This window comes from Stylophora pistillata, chromosome 14 (assembly GCF_964205215.1).
Source record: "Stylophora pistillata chromosome 14, jaStyPist1.2, whole genome shotgun sequence".
In the NCBI taxonomy this organism is placed as follows: Eukaryota; Metazoa; Cnidaria; class Anthozoa; order Scleractinia; family Pocilloporidae; genus Stylophora; species Stylophora pistillata.
The window spans coordinates 22460978-22482095 of record NC_142532.1 but is presented as its reverse complement, the minus strand read 5'-3'; the positions used below and the strand labels follow the sequence as shown (position 1 = coordinate 22482095).

General features: G+C 39.3%; 1 protein-coding gene across 3 annotated transcripts; it reads right to left on the bottom strand.

Annotated features, from left to right (window-relative positions):
- Positions 1–2347: 2347 nt before the first annotated feature.
- LOC111334554 (atrial natriuretic peptide receptor 1) lies at positions 2348–19484 on the bottom strand. 3 transcript variants are annotated; one of them, XM_088745382.1, is made up of 22 exons: positions 19322–19484; positions 19043–19130; positions 17478–18163; positions 17045–17322; positions 16725–16860; positions 15933–16163; positions 15588–15678; positions 15322–15427; positions 14979–15059; positions 14685–14762; positions 14411–14515; positions 14239–14310; positions 8738–8906; positions 8525–8671; positions 6251–6428; positions 5883–6023; positions 5168–5291; positions 5007–5075; positions 4706–4880; positions 4301–4399; positions 3877–3968; positions 2348–3567 (listed from the first exon to the last, which is right to left on the bottom strand). In XM_088745382.1, exons 3-22 carry the CDS (start codon positions 18136–18138, stop codon positions 3460–3462), a joined length of 3141 nt encoding a protein of 1046 aa, XP_088601508.1. In that variant the 5' UTR covers positions 18139–18163; positions 19043–19130; positions 19322–19484; the 3' UTR covers positions 2348–3459. The 3 variants fall into 3 exon arrangements, with proteins under 3 accessions (XP_088601508.1, XP_022796077.2, XP_088601509.1); XM_022940342.2 differs by lacking the exon at positions 19043–19130; XM_088745383.1 differs by lacking the exon at positions 19043–19130 and having other exon boundaries at positions 17045–17127.
- Positions 19485–21118: the final 1634 nt, after the last annotated feature.

Here is a 21118-nt window from a genome sequence, read left to right as displayed (position 1 = left end):
AAAGGTGAACTTGACATCATCAGGTAAATGGTCAACTTGACATGCTATCAAAATTTGTCATTCAGCTGAAATCTTACTCAGGAATGCACTTTTGTCAGTTTCTATCGATATACCTAAAAAATTCAAGCTTCTGTTTATTTCGGTCAGCTACTATGTGTATCAATCAGCACAACCTACTTCCTGTCAATCTAATTGGTTTCTTGAGTGATCTATTGTTGCTGAGCCTACCAGTTGGTTTACATTTGTACTTGAGTAATTACTTTTGCACTAGTGACACATAGAAAAGACACCTAGCTGTTTTCTGCCAATCAAGAGTGTAATAAGAGCGCATAGAGTTCAATTTTAATGCGCTATATAACTTATTATTAAATTAAGAACTTATTATTAATTTTTCATGTATATCAGTATTGTGATGAATTAACCAAAACCAAACAAGTGAATGGAAAGACGTTGTAGTCCACCAAATAAAGGCCTAATACATATGTATCGTTACCAAGTTTTAAATATCAATGCTCATCTGAACCATTATGAAGAGAATTTAGAAGACTGCCAAACTTACAGGAAGTCAAGAAATGTTAAGGTCTGAATAATTCTGGACATTACTTGGAAAACATAATAATAATAATCACATTTCAGTTGTAGCATTAAACCCCCAGGATCAAGTCCTATATAAGCAATGGAATGCAAGCATTGTAGAAAATCATCTGTGAAAACCAAAACATCACATCATTTTACATTTTGTGTTATCCAAAAACCTGTCAATACTGGCTGTAGCCTACAGTTCTTGTCGATGCTACTTCTAGAAAATATCGAACTCGCGCTCGGTTGAAGAGACTCGAGGAGCCGATTGAGGTTTTGTGATCGAGCGAGTGAGGTTCGACTAGGAAAATAAATAAAAATACACTTGAAAAAGGGCCGAGCGATGATAATCATAAAAGAGAGAATTTAAAGACTTACAAATGTTTTCCTGACTGTAGCGATGGCGCCGAAGCTTAAGTTAAGAGTCTAAGATCGGCCACTAAAACTTCGGGCTTGAGAATACGTTCAAAAATTTGCGCGCTAACAAACCGTGGCGTTTAAATAGTTCTAAAAGGCATGCATAAATGATAAGCTAACACAAAAATTCGCACGTGGAATCCTACACTGGCAAGTAAAATACATTTAAAGAGAACATCATGAGCATTAAATTCTAAGAATGATCCTTAAAACGTGATAAGATATCTTTGTTTCTACGAAATAATTTGTCATAAAAGCCAATCCTTGACCGGTATTGTACAATCGAGATTCCCCTACTTACTAGTACTTTTGTCGTTTTGAAATATGCCTCTGTGAATTCTCAACAGTGCAAGGAGAATGTAACTACAATTATACAACTTATTTCACTTTATGGCACTTTCAGTTAAGACAATTTTAAACATTTTAAAACTCCTTCAGAGACTCAGTGGTGCAACCCGCACCGATAGTTGTTGGATTGCGAGAGTGCAAATTGCACTCTATGACTCCTTTCAGGGTAGTACAACTCGTACCGAAGATTCAAGCTCTTAAATGTTGTCTTTTAAGAGCGTAAAAGTTGTTGCACAAGCTGCAGTTATAACACAAGCCGGATCTGGGTGCTTTGGCTTGTGTGAGGGGAACTAACTCGTCAAACGATCACCTGAAAAAAAGAAAATGGAAAGAGTACCATATAACCCCATACATGATTATGCATTCCACTTCTTTGTTTTTCACGACAAAACTTTAAAAACAAAGTCTGCCAGTCTGAATGCATAATCAATGTATGGGGTTATATGGTACTCTTGCCAAAAAAATTACTCGAGACCACGCTTACAACCAAGATGGCTGACTCAGACTAATACTATACGCCTTACGACACTAGACCACGTGACATGCGTTTGACTCTCGTCGACAAATAACTCCGATCGTGCCATAGTGTGGCTACACACTTTGTGTAAGCCACACAACAAAGGGAATATACCCAATCCCACTCCATCTCTTACATACTCATTTTTGTGTCATGGTTATTTCAAAATAAAATAACAGTTTGAAAATTAAGCGTAAGTAAATAAATTTGAAATATATTAGCAATTGCCGAGCTAAATATTTCATCACGGTTGCTATCGGATATAAATCTTACCTTCAGAACTAACAAGGATAAAAAAGTTTGACAAATAATCTGATCTTAGCTCCCCGGCCCACCAATCGCATTGTAAACAGTCCCATCAGTTTCCCTAAATAATAGTTTATCTGTCTGCCAGGAAACTGATGCAAAGTGGAAGGAAGGTCCCTCGTAGTATTTGAAAGGGAAAAAGAGAAAAAGCGAAATTTACATATAATGAAAGGATAACACTCTTGTAAAATTCAATGTTTATTAAATTTTAAATTTTTTTTATAATCTTCAAAATAACGTTTTGAATAGCTCAATTTCATTAAAAATGCTTCTGTCAAAGATGGAGAAAAATTCACAAAATGCAAGGGAAATGAATGCATTAATTATCTAAAATACTTTGATTTAACTCTAAGTTGTTTGAACTTTTTAAGTTACTCACGTTCAGAAACAAGTCATGGAGATTCCCGAAATATGCCCAATGTAGGCACTGCTAAAATATTTTATTTTTGTTCAATTCTCGAAATGGAATTTGTGACTAGATCGTTCTGGGCTACTTCCTGACTCTTTGATAAACACCGTGAAAATTGCACAGAACTGAAGAAAAACGACTCGGATGAAAAGCAAACATACGAAGAAACAGAACAAGGAGAAGTAAACAAGAAAAAAAATTTGATTCAACAACTCCCAAATTGATCAGCGAAAAAGAAACAAAGCTTTCAAGTTGGAGAATTCTCATACAGCCAACAGTTAAGGCAATTTTTTTTTAATGAATCGCTGCACTGCATCTCGAGCTTTGGCACATTTTCGTGATCAATCCATTAGGTTAGTTTCGAATGTAACTGAAAAGCATACCTAAAGATATGCTGCCATGGTTTAGAAATGCGCTTCATTAGTCCTATTTCAATCATAGTTTGTTTGCCGGAAAGATTTCTGCGGGGTAGGATCCAGGGACCATAAAATTTCCTTTAATCTGTGAATAAATCTCTGAAAAAAACTGAACTGATTAATGGGAGAAACCAAGAATAGAAAATTAAAAACGGGATTGATGATCCTTGTAAGACCTCGTTCATACCTTTTTCCCGATAGTCTTACAGAGAAATTACATTTCATGACATTGGGGTTTCAACAGTAAATTCTGTACACAGTAAGTACGTTAAGAGTCTTCCTATTTAGTAGAACAGTTTAAAATCAAGAAACTGAGACGGAGATAAACTACAGTGAAGAGACAGATGAGCCAGCGACGAACCTGGCAGGATTAAAAAAAAAAACAAAGTCTTCCAAACAAATGTTCATATTGTCGATAAAATGACTGTAAGGGAGATGAGGGGAAAAAAAGTTTGCATGACATGCATCTACTTAAAAGAGTGCTCTTCCATGCCAGCCGCCATGGTGAGATCTGGAAGAGGTTTGTCAAATCCGTCTCTTGTTTTTAGGAAATAAGTAAGGATGCTCCCCTTGCCCTAAAAGTTAAATAAATAGCTTGATTACAATTGTATCGTCCTTGTGGATGACGCAAGTTGAGTTGGGAATGTGGGTTATAGTGAGCATCGACTGTACAACATATATTTGCTACTTCAGAATGCTGATAAAGACTACTCGCTACGTTAACAGGTCATCGGCTGAGGCAATTACAAACATTAATTTCCAAGAACAGCTGAACAAATTCGATTCTAGTTGCTTCACACTAGGAAACCCTTGTAAGCTCTAGCAGTTACGAGGCACTTGCTTCAAAATATTTGATCATTTAAAATAACTAAGAACTCACTAACCTTCATTTCCACGAATCCTCTTTCTTCTAGCACGTATCCACCAAGTTTATCAAGAACTTCTTTGCATTCAGGACTCACGTGAACTCGAAGAGCTGAAAAACCGTTAGGCTGTATTAAGCGAAGATGTCACAGAAAGACAGTCTGAAAATGAGTTGCCAACAATTGAGAAAGGGGTGAGGGGTGGGGGGTGGGGTGGCACCAACATGCAGAAGAGTTGAATTCTACTCTATAGATAATTGAAGCTGGAGTTGTAGTTCACATATGTGATAAAGGTTCACGCTTGTTAATCACAGGCCGTTTATAGAGCCCTGTTTATTGTAGGGAATAATGCTGAAGCCAATTTGGGATTGAAAACTGCGGGCAAAACGGGACTCTTCAGCAATCACGCTATCGCGTAATGCATGCCGAGGGGACTCTTCCTTACCCAAACCGGAAGACTCCATTCTTGACGCGTAGTTGACCGTGTCACCAAACAGGCAATACCGTGGCATTTTAAGACCGACAACTCCGGCAACCACAGGACCTGAAAGAAGGCATTGCACAAGTCAGAATCACACACAATTTCATGATACCACAGCTTTCTTAATTTTTCCTTCGTAAACTTGTCCAGGGTTCCAAAGGGGCGAAACTTCTGGGGTTATGACTCCCATGTTATGAAAAATAATAATTCAACAACCTGGCGTGCCCCATAATGCCAGCAAGTCCAGCAAGACGTTGGCATGTAGGACTCCCCATAATGAAAGATCCCCGCGGCTAAGCCTCTGTTCCAATCAGTTTATGAACTCATGACCTTAAATGAAGTTAAGTTAGCTTAGAAAAGGTTTCTAACCTGTATGAATCCCAATTCTGAGTTGTAGCTGTTTTCCTGGAACATGCCTTATCTTAAAAGTAGTCATTGCTGACAGCAGATCTAAGGACATGTTACTTATCTCGCCAGCGTGTCTGATTCCATTCCTGTTTGGCAACCCGGAAGAGACCACGTAAGCATCACCAATGGTTTCAACCTAAATTATAAGCAATAGATGTATAAATTTGTTCTTCTGCAAAGTTATTCTATTAAATTGACCTTAGTTTAACCTTGTTTATGAGGAGACAGGTCCGGCAGTATTCAGTCATGTAACAAATCTTACCTTGTAGACATCATGCATGTCAATGATTTCGTCAAAGCAAGTGTAAAGGTCGTTAAGCAAGTCAACAATCTAGAAAGACATACACAAAAGAAAACATTTTCTCACAACATGATATCAAAGGAGGTCGACTTACGACATGTATATTTCTCCAACACATGTACCTGTAGAGGAGTACTTTCAGATGCCAGCTTGGTGAAACCAACGATATCACTGAAAAAGAGTGTAGCGCAATCAAACGTTTCGGCAGTAACAGGCTGTCCTCTCTTAAGTTCTTCTGCCACAGACCTGTCACAAAAAAAAACCAAACAAACAAATATAGATTAAAAGTGAATACGAAATATATTTTATATTACACACTTTAAAAGACCGTGAGCACAAGTTGTAAGACTGGTCTGGGATTACACAAAATGGCGGCGTATTTAGATTGAAGAAGTGTGTTCTTCAGAGGGGTTGTAATTTTACCACAGGGATAGTCAGGAATATAACAGTTAAATTATGGAAAGGATAAAAGGGAAGGAGTACCATATAACCCCATGCATTAATTATGCATTCCACTTCGTTGTCTTTCACGACAAAACTTTAAAAATAAAGTCTACTAGTCTGAATGCATAATTAATGTTTGGGGTTATATGGTACTTTTGCCTGATAAAAGCTTAAATTTCTGCACACTCTGAAATCTTACCGAAAAAGCTTTCATCACCCCTTGGAAACCATAGCTGTATTGGCACACGCCCAAAGGCTGACACCAACTCAAGATCAAGGTACTATGAATGTTAACTGTTGCGGATTAAGGATGCTTATTTCTTATTCTAATTTGCATTGCAAAGAAAACGTTTGCGGGTTCCTTAAACCTAAGCAGTATCGAGTATAATTTACTTTGGAAGCATTCTGTACAAAAGCTCGTCAGTCTTCGCTTTCTCAGCTGCAAGCTCAGCTGTTCGCTCAGCGACAATGTCTTCCAAGTGATCTGTGTACTTTTCCATCATGGTGATCATTGTATCCATAATGTTGAAGTCCCTGAAGGAAACAAGCATGACATCATCATAAATTCACGAATAGCGTGTCAATCGTAAGCCATCATCATAAATGCCTTTAAACCAAATTTTGATGTCACTGAAAATATCTTAAAATTTCTTATCTATTGAATGTGGAAAGCAGAAACTAAGTGTTTTGAAATCCAATCACGTGTAATGAACTTCTAATTAAAACAGAAACTTTGCAGACTCGGCCATTTATTCACTTACTTTCCTTTGTTCATCTGCTTAAGATATTTAATGCAGTCTGAAAACTTTGGTCTGGCAAGTGGGTCTTGATCCCAGCACATTTTCATCATGTCAACATAGAGTGTATGTCCTACAGTGTCCTTGGTGATACGTGGGCGGAAGGCTGGGGTCTCTCCTTTTTTAACACGCTCAACAACAGCTAGAAAATGTTCAATCAAAGTTGTGACTAAATTGAATTTAAAGCAGAAAAATCAAACTTTAAAACATTTGGTAGACAGTAGCTTAGCTTGTCGAGCTGGTAGTTTTATGTGCTATTTTTAGCTTTGAGTAGTGGCCTTACTGCTTTTAAAAGCTTTAGACTATCAGCAATATATGCAAGGCTAAACCAACATTTTGATTGGTACTGGTGTAATTCTCTTATGGATCAAAACCACCACAGCTTTTGTTTGATGCCTTTCAATTGATATTGAACAAATTCCCAATTATGGCTAAATAAGTCATCATTTTTGATATTATAGGTGTTACGAAAACGAAGACCCTCGAAAACGAAGACCCTGTAAACAGAAAACCGTAGAAATTAGAACTTAAACACACATTAAACAGCAACAAAGGTTAGTGATATAATAATACGGATATATATACGAGTATTGTTTCATCGAATTGAATTATGCATGGAAAGAAAATGGCGACTAGAACAGTAGCGTTAAAATGTGATGACTGTGGCGCAACGATATCTATTAACCGATTTTGTTCCAACTGCGGTATCGAGCTTGATCTCGAAAAGCTAACGATAAAGTATTACTTTAATGAGGGGTACGAGTATGAAGTTATATTGTGTTTTTGCAAAAGTACCATGGAATCCACCTGAACTGGAAAACGCTAAAGGAAAGTTTCAAGTCACTTGGCCTTGGAGGAAATCTTTTAGATTCAGACGATCAAGATGTAAGAGCAAGAATACACGAAGAGCTGAATGGACCTGGAAGTTTGTCAGGTTATAGAAGTGTGTGGCATACTTTGCGGCGCGAGGGATTTAGAATTCAGTGTGCAGATTTAGAATTCGGTGTGGAGATTTAAAATTCGGTGTGGAGATTTAGAATTCGGTGTGGAGATTTTAGAATTCAGCATGGAGATTTAGAATTCGGTGTGAGCAATTTGAATTTGGTGTGGGCATTTGGAATTCGGCGTAGAGTTTTAGAATTTGTTGCGCACTTGTGGGCCACCGCATATAATACATTACACTTCACGCGTTTCTTCCCATTATTATCCGTATTATTATACGGCCCGTCTTGTCTGTTCTGTTTCGCTATGCGAGCCAATTTGGTGTTGATATTCTCGAGGTTTTCCTCGGGTAAACTTACAACACCTATTACTATTCTGGAACAGCAGGCAGAATTCGAACGCTAGCCGCGTCTGATGTATAGTTAGCATTGCGCGACAGAAAAACAGAGAAGGCGTTCTGTACAGGAAAAATGACTCTTGGGTTCTGTCAATAAATAATCAATTTCTACTGTATTTCGTAGCCAAAATAGATTCTGACGGTCGTTCAGCTTTCTCTACTGGAAAATTCTCGTTAAAAAGTAAGCAATTCTTTTGGCTAATGCACGGTCATGGTTTTCGTAGTACGAAAACGAAGACCCTTTTTTGAAAGCAGAAAATCCTTTGAAAGGACGATTGTAGACGTACCCTGAGCACTAGTAATTGTTATTTCAGCTTTTGATATGCTAAGACAGTTCGCGCGTGGTTTTTCTTGTTCTTTCTTCCGCCACCACTGCTTTCGGCTCTTCGATTTGTTTTTCTATGCAATGAGTCCAAATTTGGAACAGACATCCCTATCGAAGGAGTGATCGGAATATTTTAGGGCCTTCCTGAGGTTAAGGGGTTAAGGGCTTTATTCGGGCTTTTAAGAAAGGGTCTTCGTTTTCGTACTACGAAAACGAAGACCCTGCATTAGCCAAAAGAATTGCTTACTTTTTAACGAGAATTTTCCAGCAGAGAAAGCTTAACGACCGTCAGAATCTATACGAAATACAGTAGAAATTGATTATTTATTGACAGAACCAAAGAGTAATTTTTCCTGTACAGAACGCGTTCTCTGTTATTCTGTCACGCAATGCTAACTACAAATCAAAGGCGGCTGGCGTTGGAATTCTGCCTGCTGTTCCAGATTAATAATATGTGTGATAAGTTTACCCGAGGAAACCCTCGAGAATATCAACACCAAATTATATTTCTGCAAAGTTTGTAAGGTAAGTTCAGAGCTTTCTTTTAATAAACAAATTGGCACAGAATGCATACCCTGAGCTGACAAGTCCTCATACATGCTGAAAGGTAAACCCCGAGTGGCAATTTCAGAAAGGATGATTCCATAGCTGTACGCATCTCCAGGTTGAGAACGAGGATACTCGGTGTTGAAGATGTGTTCTGGTGCAGTCCAAAGATTTTCTGAGTAGAAAAGAATCAGAAAATTAACACTGAACTAAACTTCTTTTCCCATCAAAATTCATTTACCATAATACTTGGTATCTGCACCAGCTTCCAAGTCAATCTCCTGTCCTTCTTTGAAGAGAAACAACCCATGGTCGGTTAGTTTGCATGTCCAGCGGCTGTCAATCAGCACATTTGACGACTTTAAGTTGCCATGTACCTGAACTGGACTATTCTGCAGGAAGTGCATGCCCTGTTGAAGAATAAATGAATGGTAAAAAATATCTTGATGACCGAGGCTATGAATCCAGCTCATGCTATGGGATGTGATTGAAATGTGACTTATTGAATATGTCTGGAAGTTCGCCCAGAAACAAGAAAATTTCTCACACACAACTGGGAGCCACGCCAAGCCGACGATGCAACCCGACCTTTATTATATCAACACGATGAATCATTAGGGTTACAACACGAACAAAACAGCTAAAACTGAGCCTAGATACAGAAGACTGACATGCACGATTAACTGGAACTAAGGCACTACTTGAAATCCTATATCCCTAAAAACATATGGAGAGTGGGTGTGTGGGGAAGGTCAGGCAATGGCAGAAGGCAACCAAACAATTGAACAGAACCTTGAAACGCCATGTGACCTGGAGACCCCCCACACACTCGAACCCATTCTCCCAGCTGCGTGTGAGAAAAACATTTTCCGCTTCTTTCGTCCCTCAGCCAGCGGAAAACCACACTTAATTGTCCAAGACAACCAAACAAATCTCTCCTGAGTAACACAGGATAAAACTTATTTTTGCTACTATTATTAGCATGACCTTAGAGTGTTTAATGTTGGCTATCTCATCTGGTTGTCAGAATTAGCATAAATTATCATATGTAACGAGAGACCACGAGGTGAAATAAACATGGCAGTTGTGTTCTAGAATCCTAGTGCTCTTTGCTCGCCGCTTCCTACTCTTTCTCTTTAGTCAACTCTACAAATCAACATGGTGGCAGCTACGGGATTGTAAAATTCAATCATGGCGACAGGAAATTTTCGTCTACCGCCCCAACTCGACATAAATTCTGGAAAATATCTCAGAAAACTTCAAACGATGGCGACGACAAGTCGAAGTGTATTTAGTCGCTTCTGGAGCGACGGCGAAGGAAAAACAAATTCAAACAGCAATCATCTTGAATTGTGCCGGAAATGATGTCCTCGAAGTATACGATAATTTCACGTGGAACGAGGAAGGAGATAAAGATGACCCCGAAAAAGTCTTCGAAGCACTCGAAAAATACTGCAACACACGGGACAACGAGGTGACGGAATCACATCGGTTCTGGAACATCGAGTATCAAGAGCCCTTCGACAAATTCTTCACTGAGTTACAAACAAGAATCACTGCATGCAACTTTCTTGAAAAGGATAGGATGCTGAGAGACAAAATCGTCTTCACAGTGACTGGAAAACTACAAGAGCTTCTATTGAGAGAAGACAATCTCACACTCGACAAAACCCTGAAAATATGCAGAGCTTTCGAGCAATCAAATAAACAAGTAAAAGAGCTTAAAAACAACATCGGAAGCGCCTCACATTCAACTCCATCTAATCTGAACAAAGTCTCCAAGTAATCCAACCCAAAGCTGCAAGACAGGAGAACCAGATCCAACAAGAGCAGCATGTCGAAGGCAGGTAATGACAATTTACAGTTTGGTTGTAAATATTGTGGATACAAACATGAACGAAAACGAGAAAAATGCCCAGCTTGGGGTAAGGCTTGGGGTAAGACATGCGATAATTGCAAAGGCCTGAACCATTTCAAATCCAAATGTTCGAAGAAAGTACATGCTGTTGTGTCTCAATCGGATGATCATAATGACCCTAATAATGACTTTGATGACAAATGGCTTTTCGCCATTAATGATGAGGAAACTGGAGTCACAGCGAATCTCTCTATCAATGACCGTATCGTGAAATTCCAACTGGACAGTGCTGCTGACGTAAATACAGTTTGCCAAATACATGTCGGAAGGCAGCAAGTATCTCCAACAAACATTCGTCTCAAACAAGACCAATCTCAAACCTCTGGGTGGAACTTCTTTAACTACCACTAATCCAAGTGACAACAGTCAACATGAAATCAAATTCATTGAAGTTCCTAACGGCTTTACTAATCTTCTTGGCCTTAATACTATACAAGAACTTGGTTTTATAACCATCAACTGTAATGCCTTCATTTCAAAGGTGTCTACTCCTCCACTGGGCGACCTGGGAGTGGCATCTCCGAGGGTGAATGAGTCTGTACCCCCCAAAGTACTCCCATGTCGTAAAGTACCATTAGCCATTGAAAATGATGTCAAACAGGAACTGGATCGGCTGGTACGCAAAGGCGTATTGGAACCAGTTACTGAACCGACTGAATGGGTCAGTCAAATGGCTATCGTGCACAAAAACAACGGTAAGCTCCGGATCTGCATAGATCCTCAACCTCTGAACAGTGCACTTCAACGTGAGCACTATCGACTACCTGTGTTGGATGACGTACTCCCTAAGCTCAAGAACGCCAAAGTCTTCGGCAAACTTGACGTCAAAGAGGCTTATTGGCATGTTCGACTTGATGAACAATCAAGTAAACTCACTACAATGATAACCCCATTTGGTAGATATCGATGGAAGAGGTTACCGTTTGGTCTAAAAGTATCAAGTGAAATCTTTCAACGGAAAATTGATGAAGCACTGGAAGACTTGAATGGTGTCTTCAATATTGTTGATGACATTATCATTGTTGGTTGTGGGGCAACTGAATCCGAAGCACTCGCTGACAACAACCAGAATCTCTCGAAGTGTATACAAAGATGTAAAGAAAGGTACATTACACTCAATGAAGATAAGCAAGAAACTGGACTCAAAGATATTACGTTCCATGGTCACAAGATCACTAGCAATGGCATTGAAGTGGACAAAGCTAAAGTTAAGGCCATAGTTGATATGCCTGCTCCCACTGACGTAGAAGGCGTAAGACGTCTTTGTGGCATGGCTCAATACGTATCCAGATTCATTCCAAATCTTGCAGGTACGCTTGAACCACTGAGAAAGTTAACTCGCAATAATGCCTCATTTGTATGGTCCAAAGAATGCGAAGAAGCATTTGGCACTCTCAAGGAAAAGCTGTCTGAATCTGCATGCTTGGCTTATTATGATCCTTCAAAGGAAATTGTAATCCAAGTCGACAGCAGCCAGCATGGCATAGGTGCAGTACTTCTTCGAGACGGACGTCCTATTGAGTATGCTTCACGTGCACTGACGATATCGGAGAGGAACTGGGCTCAGATCGAGAAGGAAGCTTTAGCCGTGCTGTACGGACTAGAGCGTTTCGATCAGTACACTTATGGTCGGGCAGTGACGGTAGAGAATGACCACAAACCCCTGTCAGCAATACTCCGCAAACCTCTGAGCACAGCCCCTAAACGCCTTCAAGACTTGATGATGCGCTACAATCGCTATGATGTCAACTTTGTGTTTGTGAAGAGATCTGAACTTCATCTAGCTGACACATTAAGCAGAGCTCACCTCAACTCCAATGGTCACAATCACGACAACCGTGCCCGAATCATGAACGTCAACATATTCGGTAACATTCCTGATGCTCACCTGGAAGAAATACAGGAAGCAACGAAGAAAGACAATGGTCTACAAGATGTAATGGAACTAGTGATGAACGGATGGCCAGGTGGAAAACGCAACATTCCTCCCTCAGCATTTCCCTATTTTGACATCCGTGACACTCTATCTGCAGCCGATGGCGTACTCCTTAAAGGCGAAGCAATAGCCATCCCTCAATCTTTGAGGTCAAGAATAAGGAAGAGGCTACATAGCTCTCACCTCGGTGCTGACAGTATGCTCCGACGAGCTCGAAGTTCTGTATTCTGGCCCGGAATGGCGAGCGACGTAAAGCAATTGGCTGACTCATGTGAAGCCTGCCAAGAAATGAAGCCAAAGAATCAACATGAGCCTCTCAAGCAACACAAGGAGGGTGACGAACCCTGGCAAAAGATTGGACTTGACATTTTCCAAATTGCGCATAAGTACTACCTAGTAACTCTTGATTACTATTCTACATTTATCGAGGTTGATCTCCTCAGTACTCAAACAAGCACTCGTGTAGTTAACCTACTCAAGAGTCACTTCGCTCGATAAGGAATCCCCAGAATGATTGTATCGGACGGTGGCCCACAGTTCTCCAGCTCTGAATTCAATTTGTTTGCTAAAGACTGGCATATCATCCACGTGACTTCATCACCCATGCACCAGCAGGCAAATGGAAAAGCTGAAGCAGCCGTGAAATCCATGAAGAAACTGCTGATCAAGACTCACAAAGAAGGTAGTGATCCACTTGAAGCTCTATTGGAGCACCGCAACACCCCGCGACAGGACGTTGGTCTTAGCCCTGCTGAACTCATGTTCAAACGTAAGACGGGCTTACTCGTACCCTCACTCGAGCAATGATCCCATTGAGGTAAGGCGTCAAGCGCGCAACGACACCGTCAAGAAAAGCCATGACAGGAAAGCAAAGAGTCTCCCTGAACTGGACGTAGGACAGCACATATTCTTTCAACATTTGGAAGGAAGAGATTGGAAATTTGGTGAAGTCTCCAACATACTAGGCCCAAGCACCTATGAACTCAAAAGACCTGATGGAAGCACATATCGACGAAAGAGAGTTCACCTTAGGCCCACACAAGTAAACCTCAAGACTCGAGACACTTCCCCATCTCATGTCCCTCACTCTTCCAACCAAACAGCATCAAAAGAACAGACGGCGTCTGCCAAATCTTTACCTGGTGAAGTGGCAAATAACAGTGACAACAATGCAAGCAACCCCCAAAATGCTCAGCCCAACAGCCTTGCAGTAAATAGACCAAGACGATCCATAAATCCTCCTGTTCGTTTTAATGACTATATAATTAAGTAATTGCCACTGGTTTCTAATTGGTCATGATTTTATTATAGGCATGTTGACTTATAAACAGTACCTCTTACCCATAGTTTCGTCGACGTTGTAACTGTTTTTATTGACACTCCAAAAATTTTAAGCTTTCTTTTCTTTCTCCCAGAAGAAGGGATGTTGATTGGCTATCTCATCTGGTTGTCAGAATTAGCATAAATTATCATATGTACGAGAGTTTTACCAAGCCCACCCCTCACAGTTTAGTGACGTTCAGCAGTACTAACAAATAAGGTGGTGAACACGTGCGTGTGAAAAGAAAAATGAACAAGAAGTTTGTGAGAGTGCGAGTTTTTTCTATTGGCTGTTTATTGTTCGGCTCACATATGTAACGAGAGACCACGAGGTGAAATAAACATGGCAGTTGTGTTCTAGAATCCTAGTGCTCTTTGCTCGCCGCTTACTACTCTTTCTCTTTAGTCAACTCTACAAATCAACATTTAATTGCACAATCATGTAAAGCAGTTTGTACCTTTCAGCATAAAGCCACAGGAAACTTCTCTCAACTTGTCAGCCAAAATATTAAAGATGGTTTGGTTGGTAAAACATCAAACTGACTGCATCACCAAAAACTGTACCCACCTTTGCAATGTCACATGAAATTGACATCTGAAACATCCAATCCAACTTCAAGGTGTCATTATGCAACACATCCTGAAAAAAATTCCAGTTATGAAAAAAGTGCACCAAGATCCAGTTGGGTGCAAGAGGTGCTGATAATTTGTCATTTTAATTAAATCAGTCCTTATTTTACCTGGAGACTTCCTTTGTTACAGTATTGAGTTATGATGCAAATGTTTCCGGGATCAATACAAGCACCAATGAATGTGTTGACATTTTGATGGTTGATATCTTTCATCTGAAGAAATAAAGACCTTGTTATAGCAATTGCATGTTGAAATAAATAGATGAACATTTTTACAGTCTTCTGTTTTTCAGATACATCTGATATATACATCTGATTCAGACATTTCATTAGGTTTTTCAAAAACAGCAAAGCAAATTAATACTTCAATTTGATGTTTTACCTCTTTTAGTTCCAACATCACTTCACGTTCCAGAGCAACTTTTGCCTTGTGTAATTTTTTGACTGCCACTGAATTACCCTGGTAAGAGTCAGACAGTCCATACTTGATAAATGTTACAGTACTGTATTTGTTTGGGAAAAGCTTAACTATGTATTTCCTGTAAACAAATCTTTTCTAGAAACATTGATTTCATGTTTGCTAAAAACGACAGCCCCAAGATAAGAAATTTGCTAAACAGACATGCAAACTAGTATTTGTCACTGATGATGAATGCAGAAAAAAGTTGAAGAGAACCTCATAAATTCCAAGAACAGCGAATATTTGTCCTCTAATATCATCTAATGCATCGCCCTGGTCACTTCCTGCCATACTTTGCTGTAGAGAAGAGACAAAGGGAGTAATCAATTAGTCTAAATAGCATTGAACAGATGCCCATATACATTACTGGACTATTTTGTGACACATTTCAAGTTTTTCAATTTCTTTCTGTTTATTAACAATATTTTGTTGATATACGAAAGGCTTAAGAAGAAAGCAGTACAAAATCTATAGTGGCTGGAGAATATGGTTGAAAAGGTGACTAGAAAATAATACAAAATAGAAACTGACATTGAGTGTAATTATATCATTGACATACCATGCTCTTTCTACTTCCTAGCTTTCCTTTGTTCTTTGGCCATTTTATATCATCATATTTTACTTTCCACGTTTGAGCCAACAGAGATGCTTCAAAAGCTTGTTTCCTATTAAACCACGTAAAAAAAACTTTTTAAAAATTGGGAAGAGATTTCAGGAACAGTTATTGATATTTTGGCAGGCTCAAGTCTTATTCTATACCATTTCTCATCCATGCCATTGAAATTCATGTGATTGCTAATTTTTTAAAACACTTTATGAGCTTACCTTTGCCACAAAAAGAATCCCACCAGAATTAAAACAACCAAAACAAAGGCAAGAGATCCTGCCAGGATGTATGGCCAAGAAGGATCCTCCTCTAGAAGAAAAAAGTTCTAACAAATGACACCAATGATGAACTTAAAGATATGATTACGTTGAACATATCACTTCACCTAAAGTGCACCATAACCCGGGCCTTTTGACATTAAACTAGCGTAACAACCCAATATTTTTTAACTGCTTCTCTGCATGCTTGAGCTAACAATTTTCTTCTGTTTGATGTTTTCAAATTCTGTACAGGGAACTCATTCGTGTTCAACTAGATTTTTTACATGTAAATCTCTCCTTTACCTTTTGCAGCCTGTTGGCAAAATTCATTGTCAAAACCACATGGTGGCCTTCCAAGAGGAACCTTAGTGGTGCCACCAGGCCACATGACTGTTTTATTCAAAAGCTGAAGTTCTCCAGTTGTGCCAAAAAAATTAGCAATCCTTACAATTGACATGCCAGGTAGAAATGATTGCAGACTGTAGGAGGCAACTCTGTCTCCCTTTTCATCAATACCAACTGGACCTGATACACCTGTTAACATTAGAGAATCAAGAATTAACCTCAGCTCTTTTACACATAAGTACTGACAAGTTTTTTTCCTTTCTTTGGGGTTCAGTGATACTGTGTACTTGAAATTTCATTGTTATTGTACGAAACTAACACAAAGGAAGGTTTTGTATCTAAAGTAAAAAGTAGATGACATCTTAATATTAGTTGAAAGGAATATTTTAAATTAATATTGAATTTTCAACTCCAAATATTGGATTTCTAATGATCTGATTGGTTCATTTAACCCGGGTCATAAGCTCTTATTACATTCTCAACTCAGAACATTGCATTTCTAGTGTTCTGATTGGTTACACCTCTTATTCTGAGTGTTCTGTTCGATAACACCTCATATTTTGAGTCACCCTATATGGAAATGTATTATGGCAACTGTTTTGGAGCTGAAAAAGCTTAAAATCGCCAAGTGTTGAGGATTTAATGAAATTAATAATGGCTCATGAAATATTTGTTAATAATTATGTAAATCTAGATGTGTGTCAGAATGGATCCATCTCATCAAAAATTTAGCCTTAAAAGTAAGCTTACCAAGGAATTGCCTTCCCATCATTGACTTAGACAAATTTGCCCCTTCGGTTATGGCCACACCCTCCGCCAAAGTTTCATTGAGGGCATATGCATATAGAAGAATGGCATCATGAAGGTAAGCAGCATAAATGTTAGTCTAGCAGAAAGAAGTATTAATGTAGTTCAGTCATTTGATGATCATTTAGTGTGTTGGATTAGTTTTGTCTTTTGTTTTGTTTCATTTCATTTCACGAATCACAATTGAGGATTTCAGGTGTAATGGGTAATGCCTTGCTAATACATTTTAGGGTACATTTCCAATTAGTAAGAGGGGCACTTACTTCATTAGGTGCATTGATTGTGTAGTTCATTTCAGGCATCCTGTTGTAAACACCAGTAGTAAAATCTGCGTAATCCTGTGAATCTGGAATATACTGACTAATATCAATGATTCCTTCAAAAGCTTTGCAAGCCTCGTCATCTCTGTCATCACCAGCCTGGCATGAAGCATAAAGTGTCTCCATGCTAACTACCACGTAATCCCCATTCAACAAGCCCAGCTCACTGAGGATAAGCATCAGACTTCTAAAGACATCACCATAGCAAAGTAACAAGAAAACTGTAAAGAAAAGATAAATTTACAGCTCTATTTTATGGTGATCTTTAAATTTAGCTTAGAGCAGTCAGAAATTGAAATAAAGAACATAAAAGTTCATTTTTTACATATATGTTTTTGTATCCTTGTCTTCCATCAGGCTTGTTTTTGTTACTTACCATGTGCCTTGGTTACCATTGACTTAACCATGGATTTTAGTTTGACGATGTCAGCTGCTGCAGGGACAAAGCTCCCAAAAAAGGGCACTGAATATTTGCCATCTTGCTCCAGGGTGACCTTTGCTGCATTCGCAATCTCTGAAAAAACTGTTTCTGTTGAAGACATGAAGCCTATGCGATCCCAATTGTAATGTGCTAAGATGCTCTTTAGGAGGTTTCCCAAACCAATGTATGTGCCAGCTGTCCGTACAAAGTAAGGATACAAAGTTTTGTCTGATAATGCTGAAGCTGCGCATCCCCAAGATATCATAGGAATATTCCAGTGAGCTGCTATATAGGCACCAGGGACACATCCCACTGAACATCCAGGGCCAATGTAGACATCAATTTTAGGGTTTTCTACTGTGTAGTAGTCCACCACAATTCCAAGAGATGTTCCTGCGTCACATTTGCTGTCTTTAAGTACAAAGGTCAGGTTATGTCCTTGAAGCCAATAAGGATCATTGTTTACTTTGTCCATGGCAATCAGGATTGCTGATGCCATCTTGGAACCAGCAGGCCAACTACCAGAGAAGGGAAGAAAGACCCCCATTTTGATATTCCTTGTATCAGAGAGAGAAACAAAACAGAGGATCGACCCAAGCACAAGTAGAGAATTCATTATTGTTTCCTCTGATCATATGTTCCTGAAAAAAATAAAAAAATCCTTAATTAAAGAGGAAACTTTCTTTGGCTTATTAGTATTACAAAGGAAGTTATACCACCTAGCTTCACTCAGGAGTGACCACATTACTGTCTCATGAGAAATTGATCTCTGTTGTTTGCGGCAAGTTCGTTGGTCGAACTGGGGAAGTGTATGCACATTTCCTAGCTACTTATTTGATCTATCGTTCATATTTAAAACTTTCTATAAGAGCTTTTCAAAGCCTGACTTTAAAAAACTTATTTTTTATTTTTCCCTTTGTTTTTGCGATAGGTTTTTCTAAAAGCTTTATCAGTTCGCGTTCGTCAAACACAACAGATGAATTACGTAGATGGTTGATGTAATTTAGCACAGGTTGAATAACTTGCAATTAAAAATATTAAATAAAATAAAAGTGAAGGTCATTCATCTCAAATAAAAGAGCATCTTGGCTGGGTGATGTCGAATTTCAGTTGATTCATCTTTTCTTGAAGTTAAGTTTCCTCAAAGAACAGATTACGATGTCGTTCTTTTAGCATCTCAGCAAATATTACTTTAAATTGGTATTTGTAAGAAACACCAGCAATTTTGGTGAATATATGACCAAACCGAACAATTTTCATTACAAGGGGAACATATGGAGAGGAGTTGGGCAGGAAAATGGCGAATATTCTTACTCTTTGTCTTTTCGCAGTCTTTAGTACTTTGCCACTATGGCAAAATCGCGTATATTCGCCTTTATGGCCGCTGTTGAGAATGTAATATTTTTAGGAGGCACTGAAAAGTTTCGATCCAAACGAATATTCAAAGTATTACATTTATAACGATCAAGTAACCTAAGAAAGAGTTTTTTCCCCTCGTACTTATTCATCAAGTTAGTTACCTGGGGTGACCTTTCGTTGAAGTAAGACAAGCCGGGCAGAAGACCCTTAAATCGCTAAAGAACTTTGTCCAGACTGCGGAAATGCCAACTTGTCGTAACAGGATAGAATATTTGTTAATTGATTAATTAGAAAATTATCCTTACTCGATTTAAAACCCATTCATGCCATAACTTTTGGGGTTAAATTGCAGCTAGTGGAGCGATACCATGAACTACTTTGAACTTCGCCTTTGATTGTAAACTCAAACAAACTTTTCCGTATAAATTTTAGTTACTCACGTTGTGAAATTCCTGACAAAACCTTTTTCACTGTTCTACTAAATCGACACTCGTGACTTCTTCTGAATGGGGAACCCCTCTAAAACTAACCAGAAAAGACAATAAAACTACTATAGCACAATCGCAGATGTTTTAAAGAAGAACTCCTTAAACTCGGGAGGCGTTGACGCAAAGATTTCTTTCTTACGAAAAATCGGCGCGAAACACCACTTGAAATCTGATTGGTCAGAATATCGGACAGCGCATTCTGATTGGTTTGTTCAAAGAAACCTTTGACGAATTCCCGCCTCTTTTTCCATGACGTATTTGCAAAGTGTGCACACGACATAAAGTAAAATTTCGAAACGAGCGCACAAGGGATAGACAGTGAAGCGGAAAAATTAAAAATGCTTCCTAGTTTGAGATGGATTGAAACGATTCCTATTCTAGTTTCACGTTGAAAACAATGTCGAAACGTTTTTATAGCCTTCTGTGAAATGCTCAGTGTAAGACAGCTCTCTGATACAGGTAAGGCGGAGCTGAGTGGAGGGGTTGGGACCTAAGTGGAAGGGTCGGGGGCTGGGCGGAGGTGGGGGTGACCGGGTGGGGGGCTGTCACTCCCACATGGTAAAATGAAATTGTTTTATTTGTAAAAAGTTGCGACAGGTTAGACCTCCAAAGAGGCTTTCACTACCACTTCCTGTCTTCATTCATCTCCTCTCTGCAAAATAATGTTCCCTTGAGTGAACCCTGTGCCGTATCTTTATATTTTCAGAACTGAGATATTTGCGGAGGTTCTTTAATCTTTCCGCGCTCTCCGCCATTATTGAAATAATTTCGTGCGGCCTGCAAGTGACACAATATTTAAACATTAGAGTGTTTCTGTCGAGAAACTATCGGCTGATAGTTGCCCCGCGAAAATTTGATGTTCTTAAAACTAATATTTGCCCGAGAAGCGAAGCTTCGAGGGTAAATATGCTAGTTTTAAGAACATCAAATTTCCAAGGGGCAACTATCAGACCGATAGTTCCGAGACATAAACACTCTATTGTTTTTATTACGTATGATGGACGATCCTCGCAGTAGAGAGCGCTATTTATGCAATAGCGAAAATCAGACCTGAAAAAATCAGGCCTGAACGGGATTCGAACCACTGACCTCTGCGGTACTAGTGCAGCGCTCTACCAATTGAGCTAACAAACCAACTGGGAGTAGACCGTTAATTCATCAGATATGATGAATGTTCCCTCAACGGAATTAATGATTAACAGACAATAGGCAAACTTTGATTGACACTTAGGAACAATTTTCACTTTGAATGGTTTTAGTTTCCTGTCTACTCATAGCTAGTCTCCCTCGCAGCCGTTTTTAGTCTCGTCACGCAACGCTACGGCTGCGAGGGAGACTAAGTCATAGCACGTTTAGGAAAAATGTGAATCAGCCGCTTACCAGGTACAGGAGTTTAAGTTCGCCGAGTTCGGTAATTCAAGCCGCAGTTTTAGTTCAGTAGTTCATAGTTTCATTTTTTTTTTTATTTGTTTTAGCAGGTTGATTAATTTGGCAGCTGTAATAGCTGATGTGGACTTGCTGTCCTAACCCACCCATCCCACCCCTGGGGAGGACATCCATCACACCGTAATCTCGTGTGTGGGAAATGTACGTCTCCTGCCCCAACCCTGCAGGAGACGGGACCTCCATTTATTCGTCCCTATCCGAGAAGACTAGAATATCTAACCATTTCTTGATGTTATAGAAAGGTAGCAAATTCTTCTCAATTATTTTAAGACCTTGAGTGTTGGTCCGGCCGGGGCTCGAACC